The sequence below is a fragment of the Cynoglossus semilaevis genome, chromosome 4, assembly GCF_000523025.1.
Source record: "Cynoglossus semilaevis isolate Cse_v1.0 chromosome 4, Cse_v1.0, whole genome shotgun sequence".
NCBI classification, from domain to species: domain Eukaryota; kingdom Metazoa; phylum Chordata; class Actinopteri; order Pleuronectiformes; family Cynoglossidae; genus Cynoglossus; species Cynoglossus semilaevis.
Window position 1 is genome coordinate 4,735,943 of NC_024310.1, and position 17,812 is coordinate 4,753,754.

The 17,812-nt window shown below is 40.4% G+C and overlaps 1 protein-coding gene across 7 annotated transcripts in view; it reads right to left on the bottom strand.

The window, feature by feature from the left end:
- Positions 1–311: 311 nt before the first annotated feature.
- Positions 312–17,812, bottom strand: part of usp32 (ubiquitin specific peptidase 32) — a 33,999-nt gene continuing 16,498 nt past the window's right edge. Inside the window, exons 6-35 of one of the 7 annotated variants that reach the window (XM_017032013.2) lie at positions 17,629–17,760; positions 17,348–17,455; positions 16,991–17,106; positions 16,256–16,318; positions 15,868–15,951; positions 15,703–15,764; positions 15,468–15,570; positions 15,086–15,293; positions 14,627–14,808; positions 14,166–14,306; positions 12,685–12,850; positions 10,942–11,099; positions 10,506–10,587; positions 10,311–10,385; positions 9,862–10,000; positions 9,675–9,780; positions 9,005–9,178; positions 8,342–8,516; positions 8,114–8,265; positions 7,143–7,254; positions 6,753–6,955; positions 6,463–6,647; positions 6,249–6,335; positions 6,025–6,145; positions 5,493–5,684; positions 4,928–5,153; positions 4,623–4,844; positions 4,393–4,571; positions 4,199–4,291; positions 312–4,036 (exon numbers count right to left, since the gene is read on the bottom strand). In XM_017032013.2, coding sequence (XP_016887502.1) covers positions 3,863–4,036; positions 4,199–4,291; positions 4,393–4,571; positions 4,623–4,844; positions 4,928–5,153; positions 5,493–5,684; positions 6,025–6,145; positions 6,249–6,335; positions 6,463–6,647; positions 6,753–6,955; positions 7,143–7,254; positions 8,114–8,265; positions 8,342–8,516; positions 9,005–9,178; positions 9,675–9,780; positions 9,862–10,000; positions 10,311–10,385; positions 10,506–10,587; positions 10,942–11,099; positions 12,685–12,850; positions 14,166–14,306; positions 14,627–14,808; positions 15,086–15,293; positions 15,468–15,570; positions 15,703–15,764; positions 15,868–15,951; positions 16,256–16,318; positions 16,991–17,106; positions 17,348–17,455; positions 17,629–17,760 — 4,220 coding nt within the window. In that variant the 3' untranslated portion in view covers positions 312–3,862. Of the gene's footprint in view, positions 4,037–4,198; positions 4,292–4,392; positions 4,845–4,927; positions 5,154–5,492; positions 5,685–6,024; positions 6,146–6,248; positions 6,336–6,462; positions 6,648–6,752; positions 6,956–7,142; positions 7,255–8,113; positions 8,266–8,341; positions 8,517–9,004; positions 9,179–9,674; positions 9,781–9,861; positions 10,001–10,310; positions 10,386–10,505; positions 10,588–10,941; positions 11,100–12,684; positions 12,851–14,165; positions 14,307–14,626; positions 14,809–15,085; positions 15,294–15,467; positions 15,571–15,702; positions 15,765–15,867; positions 15,952–16,255; positions 16,319–16,990; positions 17,107–17,347; positions 17,456–17,628; positions 17,761–17,812 lie in introns of all 7 variants that reach the window. The other 6 variants (XM_008308674.3, XM_008308675.3, XM_008308673.3 and 3 more) reach the window with 6 other exon arrangements.

Genomic DNA, 17,812 nt, shown 5'->3' on the forward strand with positions numbered 1-17,812 from the left:
TCAAAGTGTGACTTTAGTGTAGAAAGGGCGTCTACCTACAGGACCCACAGTGATAGTTGGTTCCACAGTAGAAGGAGAAGGATCCATCCATCCACCCAGGTAGTGTTTGGTATTTACAAGACTCAGGACCTAAGAAGCTCAGGGTTAAAAAAAAAAAAATCATTAGTTTTAACAAGAACAGCAGTGGATAATTCGACCTTTGGACAGAAACTTGTGTTAATAAGTGTGTTTGAAATCAGAATTATGTACAACTTTACAAAGTTTTTTTTTCTTTATACCCAGAATACAAATCAAACCTCTGATTTCGGAAGTCGTTGTTTCCTCTGCAGAGTTTAATTTGTTGGTTGGATATTTTGTTACAGATCAACAGTATCACTCCATATACAACTACAAGTACAGCATTTTGTACAGTCCATATTCAAATACATACTTTTTCATTGGCTTATTTACAAAACAGATTTTATGTACAAGTTTTTTTTAATGTCAGTGCAATGTCACTTTCTTCTCAAACTAACACTTAAAAAAAAAGCTCTTTAAATTAACACATCTGCTTCAGATTCAACAGAAAATAAGCTTAAATTAAAATAAAAGAGAGACAATGGGAGACAGCTCAGTAGTTGTTTGCACTGACTGTGATGCTGAAACAGTCTTGTGTTGTCGTAGTGGGAGGGTGGTTGGGGAGGGGGTGACAGGAGGAAAGATGGAAGAAAAAGAAGGGTTTAAATACAAGCTGGAGGTTTCACGGGATCAACCTTAGTCTTATATTTTCATCTCTGTTTTGTTGACAAGAAAAATCTAATTGTGATTAGAACTATTACCTTTAAACTTGCATTTGTGCTAATGTTGTTAGCTTAGCATCACATGTTGTAATTCATGGATAAAAAGCAAAAAAAAATTAAAATAAAAATGGATAGCTATTGCAGCTTTGGACAAATTCTCTTTAAAAATGTTCCCTTTGAGCAACATGATGACAAACATGGAAAATGGACAATAAGACATCGTCTCCAGCTCTGTGCAAATACAGTACGACAAATTTTCATTTGTTCGGCAAACACACTCCCCAGAGGAGAACACTGTTTCTGTCACTGGCAGAGCCTTCTGTCTCTGTAGTGACGCCGCCGCCGCCGCCTCATCGGCACAGCAGCTGAAAAAGGGTCTGAACACAGAGATTTGTCTGCTGTGTCTTTTAAAAAGAAAAGACAGGGGAGTGCGGGTGGGGAGGGGTGACGGGGAGTCACAGTGATCGGGAGATGCTCTGCTCCACACTTGCCTCGCTCCTCGCAGCAGAGCTCGGCTTTGTTCGCGTCAGACCGACCTCAGCAGTCGTCTGGAAGAATTTTATTTAATATCAGTGGCAGGGTTTACGTCAAACATAGGTTTTAGGTTTAGCACAAACAGGAAAAGAGAAGTAAAGAGAAATAATTCAAATTATGAAGCTCAGCGATTACAGATACACTCCAGACACATGCTGCATGTAATCAAACTGATTCAAAAAGCCTTTGGTTATCATTATCTCCAAAGAAAATGAGCAAACAAACAAACAAAAAAAAATCAAGTCAAGCCTGTAGGCTAATGCAAACACAATCATGGGCTGAAATGTGTCTGTGATTTTCCTGATTGCTCTCTTACAATTACCAATAAAAAAAATTTTTTTAGCAAATGCATTTTTACCATAGAACATGAAACATTTGACTGTTTTCCAAGTGACACATTGTAGGACAGTGAGTGAACAGACAGTTTACCTTGAAGCTGATATCAAGTTACATTTGCGTTCAAAGGAACAGGTGGGGTGGGACAATTCACAGAATTCATGACTTAATTGTTACATAGTTAGACCCAAATACAAAAAAATTAAATTAAATAGCAACAAATACTGAGGGTATAATTAATTTAAAATTAAACACAAAGTATTTTGCAGGGATAATGTTAACATTAATTTTAAGCTGGCATCTTGCAATATTTTTAAATTGATACAAAATGTCAATGTTAATTAATCCTAATTGTTGCTTAAAATTTTAATTTAATTTTTGGAATTTTGAATCTTTCCAAATTGTAATTTCTCTGTAGTCATTTATAATATAAATACATTATAGTATGTAATAAAACCACATTTGTTTCTTAACACTAGAACACAGACAATTTAACAGTAATTTAGAGGCCAAAGGCCGAAGTCGGCTGACAGGAACCAAAATGTGAAATGTGTCTAACTTCACTTCTTATCTCGCTTATCTCAAGCGAGAACTCTTATTCAGGTGACAGTGTTTGAAGCTAGCACACAGACGATAAGAGTTCTTGGTGGGGTTTGGGACATTTGTCAAACACGGTTGAAATGTTAAAACCACTGATGAGCAAAACTTTTCTTTTCAGTCTTGGTGGAGTTATAATTCAAATTCATTTCTACACGGAACAGTTAGGTTTCATATCGTCGAGTTCTCCATTAATGCATTTGTTACAGTTGTGAAGTTTTATGAACCGTTATTGAATTACAACAACAGCTCTTTCTGCTGTTCCTGATGTCACACTAGGCTCAAGGCTAATAAAAGTACTTTAAAGACCACAAGTAGATGAAGTGGATTGTGGGTAAAAATGTCCAAAACCAGAAGCTTTGGGGCAGAAATTGCTAATGGTATTTGTCTTTTCGGTGTCACATTCTGTGTTTAAAGGTTGGAATTTGATTGGATCATTCGTTAGCATTATAGTAACGACAACAGTAGAATAGTAGGACGTTTGTTGTAATTTAGGAGACTAGATGTCCCAGTGCTAAATTGCAAACATGATCCTTATAAAAAAATGTGAAAAATCTGTTGTAGCAAACAGGAAGAAGGGAAGAAGCTGAGAGAATCAAGAACCTTAAATAACAGAAGGGGAAAGATGGGCCTGAACAGACCAGCTCCTGATCCCTGCTTTAAAACATTTCATAAAAACAATGCAATGACAGTAAAGAAAAAAAAAGAAAAAAAGTACATTCAGTTTTTTCTGAACTCATGGCATCTGAATAGAAGACTATTAATAGTTTACTTATGGTGAAATTAGCTCTTCAGAGAAGTTACAGATCCAACATTGCACAAATCATCACGACTGTTTGGCAGCTTCAGAATCAAACCTTAATTTCTGTGCCTGTTGATTTTGACTTGAAATATCGGGCTTTCTGAAATGTTGTGTACCAGTTACAGCACATGTTAAAACAGAGAGGAGCGTGAGGCATGTATGTATCGTTAATACTGTCACTGGGATTAAGGGGAGGGTTGACTGACGGGTGCAGAAGGCGATGAGGTAGCAAACAACGTGGATTTTTTTTAGTGACACCATCAATTGACAATAGAAGGTGACAGGACATTTGGCATCAGATATGACATCGTTACAGCATAAATTTAAAGATTTTGCCTAACTTTATCAATAAAAAGTTCAATTTCCCTTCGCTGTATACTAAATTTCTAGGCTCGATTGATGCTAGCGCTTTTCATTTTTGACATCACTTGTGATTTGTGATTTAAGCACAATGACAATCACTTCATGACTTGGCCACAGTGGAATACTTTTAGAGATGCATTAGGGTGTATTTGTTACATGTATATGGTGGCAATGCTTGTTAACACGGAGAGGACGAGGAGGAGGAGGAGAGGAAGGGTTGAGCAAAGTGCTATCACCAGGGCTACGTTCTCATCTTGGCAAACATTTGCACAAATCCATGTTCACGGTCAAGTGTAGAAAGTGCTGCGGCGCATCGCTTAACTCAGAGAATCACAGTCTGACGTCACTCTGTGCTTCAGACTGGTAGGTCTGTGCTGCTGTCTCCTGCTCTGAGCAACAGGAGGCAGCAGAGAGCAGGAGCAGTTCTGGCTGATGGAAGACCACTGGGCCATCACTGGAGAACACAGTATTTCTTATAGTCAGACTCAAAGTCTTCGTCCATGCTACTGGTGTCAGCCATCTTCTTGCCGTCGATCTTTGGCAGGAACTGGGAGTAGTTTACACCCTGCTGTTCGTAGAACAGGATGTAGGCAGAGTCGCTGTCCACCTCCTCAGAGTGCACTTCCTGAAGAAAAGAATAATTCTGTTTGAACATTTTACCTTTGCATCTGTAAAACAGTGACTCCCAAATAGGGTGTTCCTGGTAAACTGAGTTCAAAACCGTTCACCAGGAACACCCTATTCTAACATATGATTTCAGCTACCCCTCACTCCGCTATCATCTTACCTTACAGCTGCTGTCATTGTAACAGTACCACTTGTCATTAGGGTTTTTGGCATATGTCACATAGTGGCCTCCTCCCATGATTCCTGAATGGCACTGAGGAGATAAATCACACCATTTCTTCAGATGAGTTCACAACAGTGCCAAGGGGTCTGCTCTATGGCTGTATTCTGTATGACTGCATGACAGTAACCCACCGATATTGCATAGAGGTTGTAGATGGCGTCAGGACACGTGTTGTCCCTGTGCTGCAGCAGCATGTTGTCGGGTTCCATGCAGCTCTCAGTGCTGCAGCCTGAGCTCAGCCCGTTGCTGTCACCGTTCACCAGAACCACCTCGCTAGTGCTGCTCAACACTTCACTGCTGCCCACCGGCTCTGGTACGTTTGCCTCTCCTGATGCAGCACTGCCCCCTGCTGCAGAAACAACTGCTTCTGTGTCTGCCTGTGCTGCACCCTCCCGGGGCTCAGCCTCAGAGTTTGCACCTGCATCCAGATTCTCTTTGCTGTTAGAGAGACGGTGTCTGCTGCTCAGCTGGGGCAGGCGTAGTCGACCTGGCCTTCGCCCTCCACCGCTACTCTTCGGACTTCCAGAGGGGCTGCTGCTTCTACTCAACGAAGGTGCCGACTTCCTACTGGAGGCAGGAGAGGCTGAGGAAAGACAAAAGCTGAATTATAAGATGCTCAGGTTATTTCTACCAGAGTTCACATCGATAATGAAAAAAAAATATTACCTTTGGGAAGATTGCAGAAACCAGCAGGAGCAGATATAGATGAGAGGTTGTCTTCGCCAACCCTCAGCAGGTCCTCACTCTGGCTGCGGGAGTGGAGGCAGCGCTGCTCCAGGTCTCTCGGAGCCAGGAAGGCGCTGGGATCAAAACTCTCCCGTGGAAACTTGACAATCTTCTGGGATTTAATCCAACGACCATTAACAAACTGGAAGCGTTTCAGGTGAACAATCTGGTAAAAATGATTAAAAAAAACACAAAGTGAGTGTTAGTGTCTACTAAAAATATTATGGACAACACTAACACCAACACTGACTGACTGACACAATTGTCAAATGGATTTCAATGGACTGTAAACTGATTTATATTACTGTATTATTCTCATTGCCTGTTTCAACAACAGAATGACAAAAACTTTTTTTTATCATATTTAGGAATGTAGAGTAATCTTAATTAATCATGGTTAATTGTAATAAATTCCAATTACAGCCACCCTGTCATTTAACAGAATAACAATTAGAGGAAGTAGTGGAAAAACATGAGCCAGACTGGATCTAATTCAATCTCTGACCAGAATGGGTGGCAGCCTCCAGAGGTCCAGCTTCTTTGTAGCGAGCCGATGAGTCTTGCACTTGGAGCAGTAGTAGAGCTCGTCCTCTCCCAGCTCCTCCTCACTGGTGAAGGCCCTCAGACAGCTGTCCAAGCTGATGGGCTCAGCCTGGGCTCGACGCGACTGCTCCACACTGCAGTGCTCCTCTATGATCTGCAGACACATGACGGTATAAAGTTGCACTGAATAATGTGAAGACACTCTGAAGGAAAACTACTGTTGTTTACCAACCATCTGGCACACTGACATGATTACAGTTGGAATACACAACAAGTGCTTCTCTCATTAGTTAGACATTGTACAATATTACACTATTACATACACACATTTAAAATGTGTTATGCTCAATAATTTTAATATTGTTCGGCTGACCCGTCAATTCAGGTAAAAACACCAAGAGTAAAAACAAGTACATTAAGACACAAAGATATAAAAAAAAGATAGAGACTACTGTATAATTATGGTCATCTGGTTGGGCTCTTTGACGACTCACCCTCTCCTGGGACGTCTGGTAACGTAGGTGCAGGGCAGTAGGGTCCCAGTCCACAGCTATGTAGGCGTTCTCAACCAAGGCCCTGTCGTCTGTACAGTCTATGGTACAACCTCGACAGAACCTGCAGACACAAAGGTAAGGACAGATTCAGCTGCATCACTCATACTCAGAGAGATTTGGGAAACCAAGCATATAAAGCATATAAAACATAAAAAAGGCCTCACCTGTACCAGGGACACCAGGCACATGAGTTGCCGTCTTTACTCACAACCCGTAAAGTGAAAGGATACTGGTAGCCCATGCTGTCGTCGCTGCAGGTGAGGAGTAAAGGTTAAAGAATGAGAGGAAGAGAGAGAAAATTTAGTTTTATATATATATATATATCCATTATGCAAATAAAGTTAAAACTGTATTTTTGTCTAGCATGTTGTGGCGTACCAGTCCTGTGCGTGGTTGCTGGCCTCCTGTGGGGGCAGTGGACTGGCCAACCTGGACACCTGTATCCAGACGGCGTCGTACAGGTCTTTCTTACTGGTGTGAACGGTGCAGGGGACTATGAGAGGCATTCCAAACAGACTGGGCCGGTTCTTCTGAGATGACAAGAAGTAGAGCTCCGTGCGCATCTAAAAAATACACACAGTATGTATATACATGAAATCAGTCTAAACAAATGCCTGGTGATAGAGAGGATTGGAAAGTAAGTAACAAAATAACATTGACATTCTTACCATTTTCCTGTGCATGGCGATGATGTATCCAATAAAGGGACTTTCCTGCACGGGTGTTATGTGTCCATTAGCAACACCGCTGTTGACGGATGTCTCTGAGCTACTATCTACCATGGTGCTGGGTCCACCGTTAGGAATCAGGCTGGATTTGTTGACCAGGTAACCATTAGGAACTGAACCATTGGCTATTGGTGTTGTGTCTTCTAAAATAAAGAGAAAGAGAAAAAAAGGAACGCCTTTTTAAAGTGTACAGATATATATGGATTAGTCAAACTTTTAACATGCATCAACAACTACTGTATTACAGCAGTGATGAGTAGGTGGACAGTACTTACTTTAATTGATTTAGCCCTAGTATGAGTAAATGAGTAAACCAATAGCTGATCTTACCTGTAAGTGTGGGTGAGCTGAGTGATGTCGGTGAACCAGGCACTGGGATCTCAAAAGCACACAGAAAGCCATTAACAGACAGACGCACCTTCTGGTTGTCCTGGGGGAAGTTCTGCACACACAAAAAAGACAGCACATCAGCCTGCAGCATCAACAGGCTGTACTAGGAAAAATGAAAATCTGGTGAAAATGAAATCTGTGAAATCTGGTTTAAAAGAAGTCATTTTTAAAAAGTAAAAATATGTGCAGTTTTCTTCTCTTTAACCACACCACTATTGAGACTAAAAAACAAAAAAAGGAAAGTCCTCTTGCTAACTTGCCTTTGAATCACATGATTTAATTTATTTTCCCCACATGATCTTCCCAAATTGTTTCCTACAGTTTTTGTTTGTATGTGAGTATGCAAATAAACAACAGTATTTTTAGCAGAGACCAAGAATAGTATTTTAATTTGGTTATGAATAGGTGAGAAGAGCTCGGAGCAATTTGAATGTACCAAATGTGATGTAGGCACAAAGGAAGTGACTACAAGAGGGATAAAAAAAACAAAACATAGCCTTACTTGTTTTTTAATCCATTATTTTTATTTGTATTGTGGACTAAAGTGTCGTCTTCCCTCACTGCCTGAGGGTGGCGCTGTTATTCTCCTACAGTCTAACACTGTCTCACAATGTGTGCACTGTAACGAGCTAAACGCTGGTCACAGACGAATCTGTGTTCTACAGGCAAAAAAATAATACACCTTTATATTTGGGTACATTTGTATGTGAACAAATAATCTTAACTGAATACTATGATTGGAGACACTTTTCTAAAAATAACCTGAATAAAAAATAAACCTAAATAAACTCAGATGGATACATGGGTCATTTGATGTGGTGGGGGTAAGAAAGAATTGGTCTTTTTGTATTTTGAAATTACAACAATGATGTAGGGAGTTCAGATTCCTCCCTCTCACTAGTTCACAGTACCTTAATGTTGGAGTTGTGGACCTCAGCCAGAAGGATCTGCTCTGGCTTCAGACCACACAGCTCGCTCAGCTGTTTCTTCAGTCCTGTGTATTTCTCATCCATATTCAGCCTCAGGCCGTACCGCACTGGTGTGGAGCCGTCCAGCTTAATGACTGCAAGCACATAAGCATTTAGTAACTTTAACCACATTATAGCAGTTGGTTTTTCCTCTCGGTCCCTAGGTCTTACCAGTGATCTCCAGATGCATTGAGCTGTCCATGGGCAGCGGCAGTGAGAGGAAGTTGAAAGGGTCAAAACGAGCACTGATGTGGCCGCACGTCTTACATTTCACCTGGGACTTGAGTTGACCGTGGAACAGATCCACCACAATAGAACGGTTTCTGCGCAGGTGGTTCTCCCAGGCCTACACTCATAGACAAACAGAAAGTAAGTACATGGAATCACATACAATACTCATAGTTTTAATCTTTTTCTTTGGACAAACTTCAGCAAATACAGCTATGTTACAAGTTTTAAAGCAGGTCTCAAAGGATGCACTGAGTGATTATTGATTCCTTTTTGATCTCCTCGACGCTGACTTTGTCAGTGGACACCAGTAAATGTTTCAGAGAAGCCTGGAAGTTAAGGTTCTTCAATCAAAGTGGGGTACGGACATTAAGCTGACACCATCAAGAAGGGCTTTTATAGAACACAAACATCTGCAAAACCTGCTGCCGTCAGTACTGAAACTGCTGAGTGTTTCTTAACATAATCTCAAATCATAAGTCACAATTCCAGGAAATTTACAGCTAGCTAGACCCATGAGACAATATTCAGAATTCTATACTGTATGTCTCTAAAAATTCTACATTTTAATTTACCATATTCAATGTATTTGTTTGAGTGACTGACCTCAGATGCTACTTCCCAGTCAGGCCGACCATCACTGTCCTTCAGCTCCACATAGGGTTTTTCATGGACTCGGTTCAGGTCTTCGTGCAGACCATCTAGCAGAAAGGCCAGCAGCTCTTGGGAGTCCTGCTGCTGGAATCCATTAAAGCGTGGGGCGTACTTAGCTATTGTCCACTGCAAAGAAGGCCATTAGATTATTATACAGCAGATGTAATTTTTAGCTTTATATTTTACATTAGAAAAATCCCATACCCAAACTAAAATGTCACAAACAGTATGTAATGAAATAAAATGATCTACTAGTTTCAAGCGCTTGCAATGGATGTGGAAAATGAGAAGAGGGCTAGAACAGTTCTAATTATTACCAGCAAATAAATAATAGTTTTCAGACCAAATAATTTAAATTGGATAATTGTCCATGGTACACCTGGTGATCTCTCCTGACACACGGCAACTCATGTTGAGAATCACTGATTTAGGATAACAGGATTGGCAGATTATTACTGTGAATCTGCCAATAACAGGATTGGCAGATTATTACTGTGAATCTAACCTGATTCTAAAGCACTGGCAGCAACAAACTAGACAGCAGCTAGGCACTAAACCCTGTGCATGTGATAGGGCTTCACACTCAGTTTGACAATGGTTCCACATAAAAGCTGTCACTCACTCTCAGTTTGAGCGGGGCAACGTTCTTCTGTGTGCCGCTCCACAGTTCCATCACCAGGTCCCCATAACACTTGGCCATGTGACCCCTCATCCCAATTGGGTTAGTTCTGTAAAACAACCAACACTGGTCAGTTCAAATGACAAGTCTACATCAAAGATGTGTTTTTGTTAATGGCTAAAAAAAGCACCTGTTGAGCTCATAGAGGTGTTTCCCTGAGATGAAGTAGTCTGTTAGAGGCTTGGTGTTGCTCACGCACTGAATACTGGAGTTCATGAAGCAGGTGTTGCCAAGGTTACTGAGGCCAGTGGCTCCTTTCTCTGTGGGTACTGGATTTTTAACAAAAACAAGATTTAGGGATTTTTTTAAAATCCCCCATTAAATATTAAAACTAAAAGGAATGAAGATTTAAAAGAAGGATAAACACATGGCCTTAAAAAACAGACAAACGGACAAAGTAAATATTAAAAACATTTTAGGCAATAGGTATTCAAATCATTTGTCATCAGGTAAATATTTTATAACATTGATTTAATGATACTGGGTTTCCCCTTCCACTCTCAATGTTTGGGATGGCTGGTTGACCACATGGAATCAATTAGTCTAACAATCAAAACCTTCAGGTTTTTGTCAGCTTACCTTTATGCCTGTCCATTTTACTGCTGTTGGCAATGAAAGACATTTCTTCAGGCCAACTCATATCTTTGTTCCTGACTAGGGAAGAAAAGCAAAACACTCCAATGAAATTAATGTTTGCTGTGGATCAACATTTTAAAATAGATGACTTAGTTGCACTAATTCTGTTGTAAACTATAACAGAATGTGTCTTTTTACCTTCTATAACTAGCTGCTGCTCATCCTGGATCTTCAGACTCTCCAGTGTGTGATCTTCATCATCTAGGAGTGTGAGGTAGTTCTGCACAAGAACAGAAACAGAAACCCTCAACTTCCACTGATAAAACTGTAAGTCCATTTTCTTTCAAAAGTTGAAAACATTGGCCTTATTACTGTATCAGAAACAGACAATAGTAGAGTCCCATTTCGAAACATTACATTTTGTGTCAGTGGGCTATTTTCACATCGACTTCTATTAATACAAACAGAAGAATTAGTTCCACTATACACAAGTGGCTTAACCTTCACAACACCTAAACTTTGTACCATAGTTATATATGGTCTATAAATATAAAAAAAAATATATCTTTCACATTTAGTCATGAAACAACAAACCTGTGTTTGACTCTAGTTCAGCTCATGTAGAGGCACTCACCTCACTGTTGTAGAGCCACAGTCTCATGTCTTCCTCTTTGATGCGAAGTCTCTGGGACAGGTAGTAGTGGATGTCTTTGATGGTGCCCATACGACTAAAGCAGCCCGTGTAGGCCAACACTCTTTTGAGGGGAGCATTGGGCGATGGCACAGAACCCGCTGAGGAGTGCATTCAGTGACAGAAGACATTTAGGGACAGACGAAAATGTGTATACGTATATGAAGGCTAATATGAAGTATGTTGCTATTTTTCACATCAACAATGATCACAGCAAAGAGTCAACTGAGGATTAGTTGTAAGGAAGCAGCAAGAAAGAGCTTTAAAAAAAAAATCAATCAATCAGTTCCAATGTGATTGGTCAGTCAACTGAGTGGACTTAGATTGGATTAAATCAAAAGCAAACCAATCAATATTAGTCCTGTTAAATCAACACAAATGCTTCACTTAATTCATGTTGATGATTAAAAAAAATCAAAAACTATTATCTGTCATAACAGAGTTGCCATTCAGATAAGAACAACCTTAACAATTGTCATGTTCCCTTCTCTAAGTGTTATTTCCTAGGGCTGTGTGGGAGAAATTCTAAACATTTTAAATGGTTCACCATGGCAATAAAAAAAAAACAGAACCTGAGCACTAGTTGAGCAAAGACCTCTAGCACGAATCAGATAATCTCTCTCTTTCACTTCCTGTCTCATATAAGTGCATCTATCTGGGGTGGGGTAGATCTAATGCATGTGAAACCTGAACCTAAAGCTAGAACATAGAAACACTGCCTCTTCCCATCATATCACAACCTTGTGATATCAATGCTATGATGCCCACACTTCTTCACTGTAATGGCCTATAGACGACAGTCAACCTGTAACTATTAATGTACTGCAGCGCTAATGTCTAACTCTGAGAAACAAAGAAACTGAATGAGTCATCAGTGAAGCCAAAGCTCCTGTGGGGACCTGGGTTTGTGGCCTGAAACCTGATGCGCTGACATGATTTGGACCCAGGCTCTAATGCCCAGTGCTGATTTAATCTCAATTCATATTACAATGAAGCCACTCTGTATGCTTTGGCTAAATGCTGTGTTATCTTGTTTCTTTTCCTTTGAGCTAGGTTCAATAAATTAAGACGCAAGGGATCACAACAGCCCCAGCTGAAGTTGTGCTTCTGTTACGGTGCAGTTGATGTCTCTATAATGAGCAAACAGCTGTTATTACTACATTATATATGTATTCATTGAAATCTGCAGGAGATTTCATATACAGTAGACTCTACTGTACCTTCTAAATACAAAAAAAAAACACCAGGTTCAATGAAAAACATCTTTGCATTGTCTAAAAAGTGCACGACTACAGGCAGCAGATAATGATACCGTGTCCTGTCAAGACTTGTGACAAAATTCAAAAAGATAGAGAAGATAAAAAACCAGCAATAGGTCTTATTTTTTCAATGTCTGACAGGTCCAATTATTTTTTGGGGATATTGAATTTTTCATTACCACGTCTTCTTGAATCAATATTTAAATGGCCACATCTGTGAAGACAGACATGTTTCGATTATTCATTACCTATATGTAAAAGCAGTCACCCCACGCCATAGGCAGATGGTTCACTCTACTGCCCACACCACAGCAGTTCTGGGGCTGGATCAGTTTAATTTAATAAGGATTACATTTTGAGGAAGCCAGGGTGCTTAGTGAAGCATTTGTTGACGGCTCACTCCAGTCTTGCTGCAGGCTTACATTACCTCTTGGTGGGGGTAAATACGGTGGGAACATTCGCAGGCTGGTCATACCCATATTGACCCAGATGTTGGACTGTGGGGTGCGAGTGGCTGGCTGCTGGCGGAGGAAGAGGAGATAACGGGGGAAGAGCTCCAGCTCTGGTTGGTTAGTCTTACTCTGCAGGATGACCTGATGGATAAACACAACACTGAGTTGACTGACCTGACTACTGTATTTCTTATTTCATTGTCTGTTAAACATAAAATATATGGTCAGATGTTTTAATTAAAGCCACACCATTTAGGATATTATTAAGCATAAACAAAATAACCATTCAGTAATTTTACTGGATTACAGGGAGTTAAGTGCTATATCCAGTTTTGCTGCCCTCTGCAGGCATTTCCTGGGTGATTTATTTTAAATATAGATATATATTAATATATATATATATATATATATATACACATGGTTTCATAAAAAAAAAAAAAAATCAAAACAAACCAGAGCTTTACATGTCCAGGTCTTACAAATGCAGCTTTACATGTCCACGTCTTACCAACGCTCAGTTCTTGTCCATGTGTATGAAAAGTACAGAATAGTTGTTTACTTCATAAATCCATAGAACCCACATGATCATGCATATAAATTGATCTGAAGCAAGAAATAGAATTATACATAAACCCAGTCTTGTCTTGAAAAGAGGAATATTGTAAAGCATGTGATCCTAAAGAGTTACATCACCATTGTGTAAATAAATAGAATCGTTAATACAGTATGGAGCTTTAGACCAGATTTGTGAGACACTGCTGCCAGAAATCATGTGACATGCACCGGAAACTGTGTGGGTTGATTCCACACGGGGACCCGATGAGAACATTGCTCAGCTATAAAAAGATACTAATTTTAAGCCCTGAATATTGTTTCTAAATAAAGATTGTCTTCTGAATGTCAGTTTCTTTCCCCGAAAGGAAGGTATGTGAGAATCCCAAATGTAACGAACCCACAGGGCAGAAAAATACTTTGTTTTCCAGTGACTGCCACCATTTGAAAACAAATGCAAATGCAAAAATATTTTAAAGATAGACAAACAGGCAAATAAACAGCAAGTTCCCAAACTTCAGAGTTCCATTTGAACACAGCATACAAACAGCAAACAACAAAACACGATACAGCGTGAAAAAAAAGCCAGAGTTTTCTTTCAGAGAAACCCCTTCTCTTTTCTGGCTCACAAAATGAATGTTAAAGTATCGTTTCGTGTTTGTTTACTTGGTCTGTTTTGAGTTGCAAAAGAGCAAGGCCGTGTTTTTTTTTTTTTTTTGTCTCATATGGTTGTAATCACTTTTGCATTTTCTGCCTTTACAGACAGAGGAGCATTCTGACTGTGTGTGGAGGTTCTCAGTCATCCAAGTCATTTCATTCTGACACCTTTAGAAGTAGTCAACTGGACCCCCGAAATTATTTGATAGTATGACTGTTAAGTTGTACCAATTTGAAAGACACTTACCGGCCTTGGCAGGCTGAGGTTGGCACCATACCAGTGGCAGACCGCTCTCCAAACCGGCTCTGGTACGGTCTCAAAATCTCGACTAGGCACCAACTGCAAGGAGCGTTTCAGTCTACCGCCCTCCATGGTTAAGGTAGGTGCCTGCAGGATTTACAATGTAGACAAAATAATTTCAGAAAAAAACATGGTGCATGATGGATAATAAAAAGCCCAATAAGGTATGACACTGCCTATGGTGCGAAATAACAGTCTCCTAAAATTTAAATGTATTTATTATGTGGAATTTATGTACGAAATAACAGTCTCCTAAAATTAAAAAAATGTATTTATTATGTGGAATTTATGTTTTAAAATCTTGAAATCCAATATGAATCTATTTATCACATCACTCCTGCAGCTCAGCAGCTGCTTCTTAGAGTCCCTTCTTTGACCCTTCCCATGATTGGGGCCTTTTTACTCACCTTCACAGGCTCAGTGTTGACCAAGGGCTGGTTGTCAATTGCTCCAGGCCTCTGTGTTGCCATGTGAGAGTGTAGGTGGCCGTTGGCAGCAGAAAAGCACTGATTGTTGTTGTCTGATATGTTGTGTTGACGGGCAAAACAGCTCTCTGTGGCAGAGGCATAGACCTGGGGGCTTAGGGCTGCTAGGACACAGGAGACAGGGAAGGACAAGAGGAAGCAACCAGGACACAGTATACTTAGTTAGGACACAGTGAATCAGAACAGATGTAAAACTCAGTCGAGTTCACACTTGCAAATGCAACAAACTGTAACTTTGGTATGAACAAACAACTGCGTGATATGGAAACTGTTGCCACTGAGTAGCAGTCAGCATCTGGTCATGTTTTTTTTATTTCTACTGTGATAAGAGAAGAGTGCTGAGTTCTGGTCTACTGTGATAAGAGAAGAGTGCTGAGTCACCTGTTTCTGTTGCCTCTGAGGCACTGGACACAGCATCAGGTGACCTCTCCTCAGTGGGGCTAACGGGGCTGAAGGTTCCCAGTACTCCCACTCTCTCAGGGGGTGTGGGCTCTGTGGCCGTGGGAGTCCGCAGCGAGCTCAGGATGGATGGCTGCTCCACCACGATGCCCTTGTGCTCCTGGATAGTAAGACAATAGCAGGGACTGCCCTGTCATTGTTTAAAGTGATATTTAAGATTAATACAGGCTGTGCACTCTCTGTTTCTGTGCTGTATCACCGGGACACCATAAACAAGTGTCATATAGTACAAAGATACAAAGACTATTCGCATAGTCAGATGCCATACGATTCTGCGGAACAGTCGTTCTTCAGTTCAACTTACGTATTTGACATAGTCCTTCCATTGCTGCCACCACAGCATGGAGATGAGGAACCAGTTTTGACCCTGCTGAAGCCCATGTCTGCTCTCTCTCTCTAACCAGCCCCTACAATCAGTGATGCATTGCATTGCACAACAATGACCAGAACAGTTAGAATAATGGAGTTTTTAGTTAAATATATATATATTCACTGTGGATCTATACAGTATTGGTTTCTCAATGTGGATGAGTACAGACCTGATAATTTGTCCCTCCTCTTCAGGAGTTGCAGGCCGCAGCCCCAGGACTATGTGGCAAACCTAAAGTAATAAAATTGAGAAATAATGTGGAAAGAAAATGTCAGAAACTGTAAACTGTAATGCAGTATTATATAATGATGAGAAACAGTGCTTCTTCACTTACCTGGAAAAGCAGGTTTAGGAACTCATTGGCTAAAGCGCTCTTCACACTCCATATCTGATAGTCCTCCAGAGTCAGGTGACCCAGCTGATTAGGAATGAAGCAACATGGAGGTCAGTGGGAGGATATTTTATTACTGTTGTTGTTATTGTCAATGTTTACAACCGTAAATGGAGGACAACAGAGTTTCTGATCTGCTAGGTGGAAACTTATCATCCTATATTTTCATTACAAACTGAGCCATTTAAATACTGAATAAAGAAGTTTGATGCAGGATGAGGGATTAGTAAGGTTTGAGTGCTGTTGACATTTTCTGAATGAGTTTATGAAATATAAATGAAGCCGAGGTCAAACATCAACTGATCGGTGCAGCAAAAATGACGTGTCTCACCTTGGTCGTGTCATGCGTCTTCAGGACGCCCTCTACAATGTCTGACACGCTGCTCTGCATCTCCTGCAAGATACACACAGCATTAGAAACAACGAGGAAGGACAATGAGGAAGAAAGTAAATAAGTAGTGGTAAAAATAGAGAAGCTAATTCTGGAACAGCAGAGGGCGGGAGGGAAAGAAAAAAAGGGAAGTTAGGAGTGAAGGAACAGAGAAATAAGAACTGTTGATGTGACTTAAAGTGCTTAACACTGACAAAGTGAGGAAAGAAGAATGGACAGAGAGGAAGTTAAATAATCATACAGAGCAGGAGGGTTCAAAAGTGAAGGAAAGTTGAAATTTGGGAAGCATGTAGGTACAAAATGTGTAATGAAGCAAAAGGAGGAGCTAAAGGAGAAAGGAGGGATGACAGTATGAAGGTAGGGAGAAGTAAGAAACAAAGGAAATAAAAATAATGTAAGAAATAAAAAAAGAGGAAATAAAGAATGAAGGAACAAAATGGGTGGGATTCTAGAAAGGCAGAAAAAATAGAACAGTGTGAGATCAGAAAAGGAAAACAAACTTAAAGTGAGTAAAATGGTCAAAAACAGCAAAGAAAAAGGAAAGTATGGTGAAAGGAAAAAACGGAACTGGGTGAGGAAAGTAAATAACTTTAAATTTAATTAAGGCCTTAAGGCAAAAATGAAAGAGGATCAAAGAGGATGGGAAGAAAACGACAAGTGAATTTACAAACTCACAGGAAGTGTGTCTGTGCGATTGTCCTTCCACACCTCCAGCAGGGCCACCACCATCTCGTGAAGTTCGTCTCGAGACAGAATTCCATCCCGATCCACGTCAAACACTTTGAAGCAAACTGTCAGAGAAACAGTGATGCCGGGGTGAAATCCAAACCTGGATATAAAGCTCTGCACTGCGACTCAAACTGTTTTTATTGCATTGACGTTGCAGTTTACTGCATTATCGAGAAATCTAATATGCTTCTATTGTCTTCGGATAACAGCAACAAAGAAGAAAGAGGCTACACATGTTAGGATAAAAAGGTTTGGCATCATTAGGGCAAAACCTCTGGGATGAATTTATCTGACAATGCTTACATTTCTGCCTTTCAGCCACTGGCCCCCTGCAGCAGGCAGAGAGTCCACAGGAGATCTCTTTAAAGTCAATGTGATTGTCCCGATTCTCATCAAAGGCATGAAACAAGCCTGGAAAAAATGAGACAGACAGTAGAAAAATATGTTTTCAAAAGAAGAAGACAACCACCACCAAAAGTGCTACGTTAGCCTCTACATAAACATAGCCTATAAAAATAATAATAAAAAATAATAACCTAAGCAACAACGTGAAATTCTAATTTAGCAAAAATGGTCCTTTTTACCTTCACTCAGGGAGGCATGAATGGGAGGGGAGACCAGTGGAACAAAGGTTTCCAGGTCAAAACGTCCGGTTCTGGACTGGGCTTTCAGGAGCCAGTAGCGCTTCTCCAAGTCTATAATGTCTGACTCCTCCACTGCAGAGAGAGATGGACAAAAACAGACTGCTGTTATTGGTGTTTTCATACA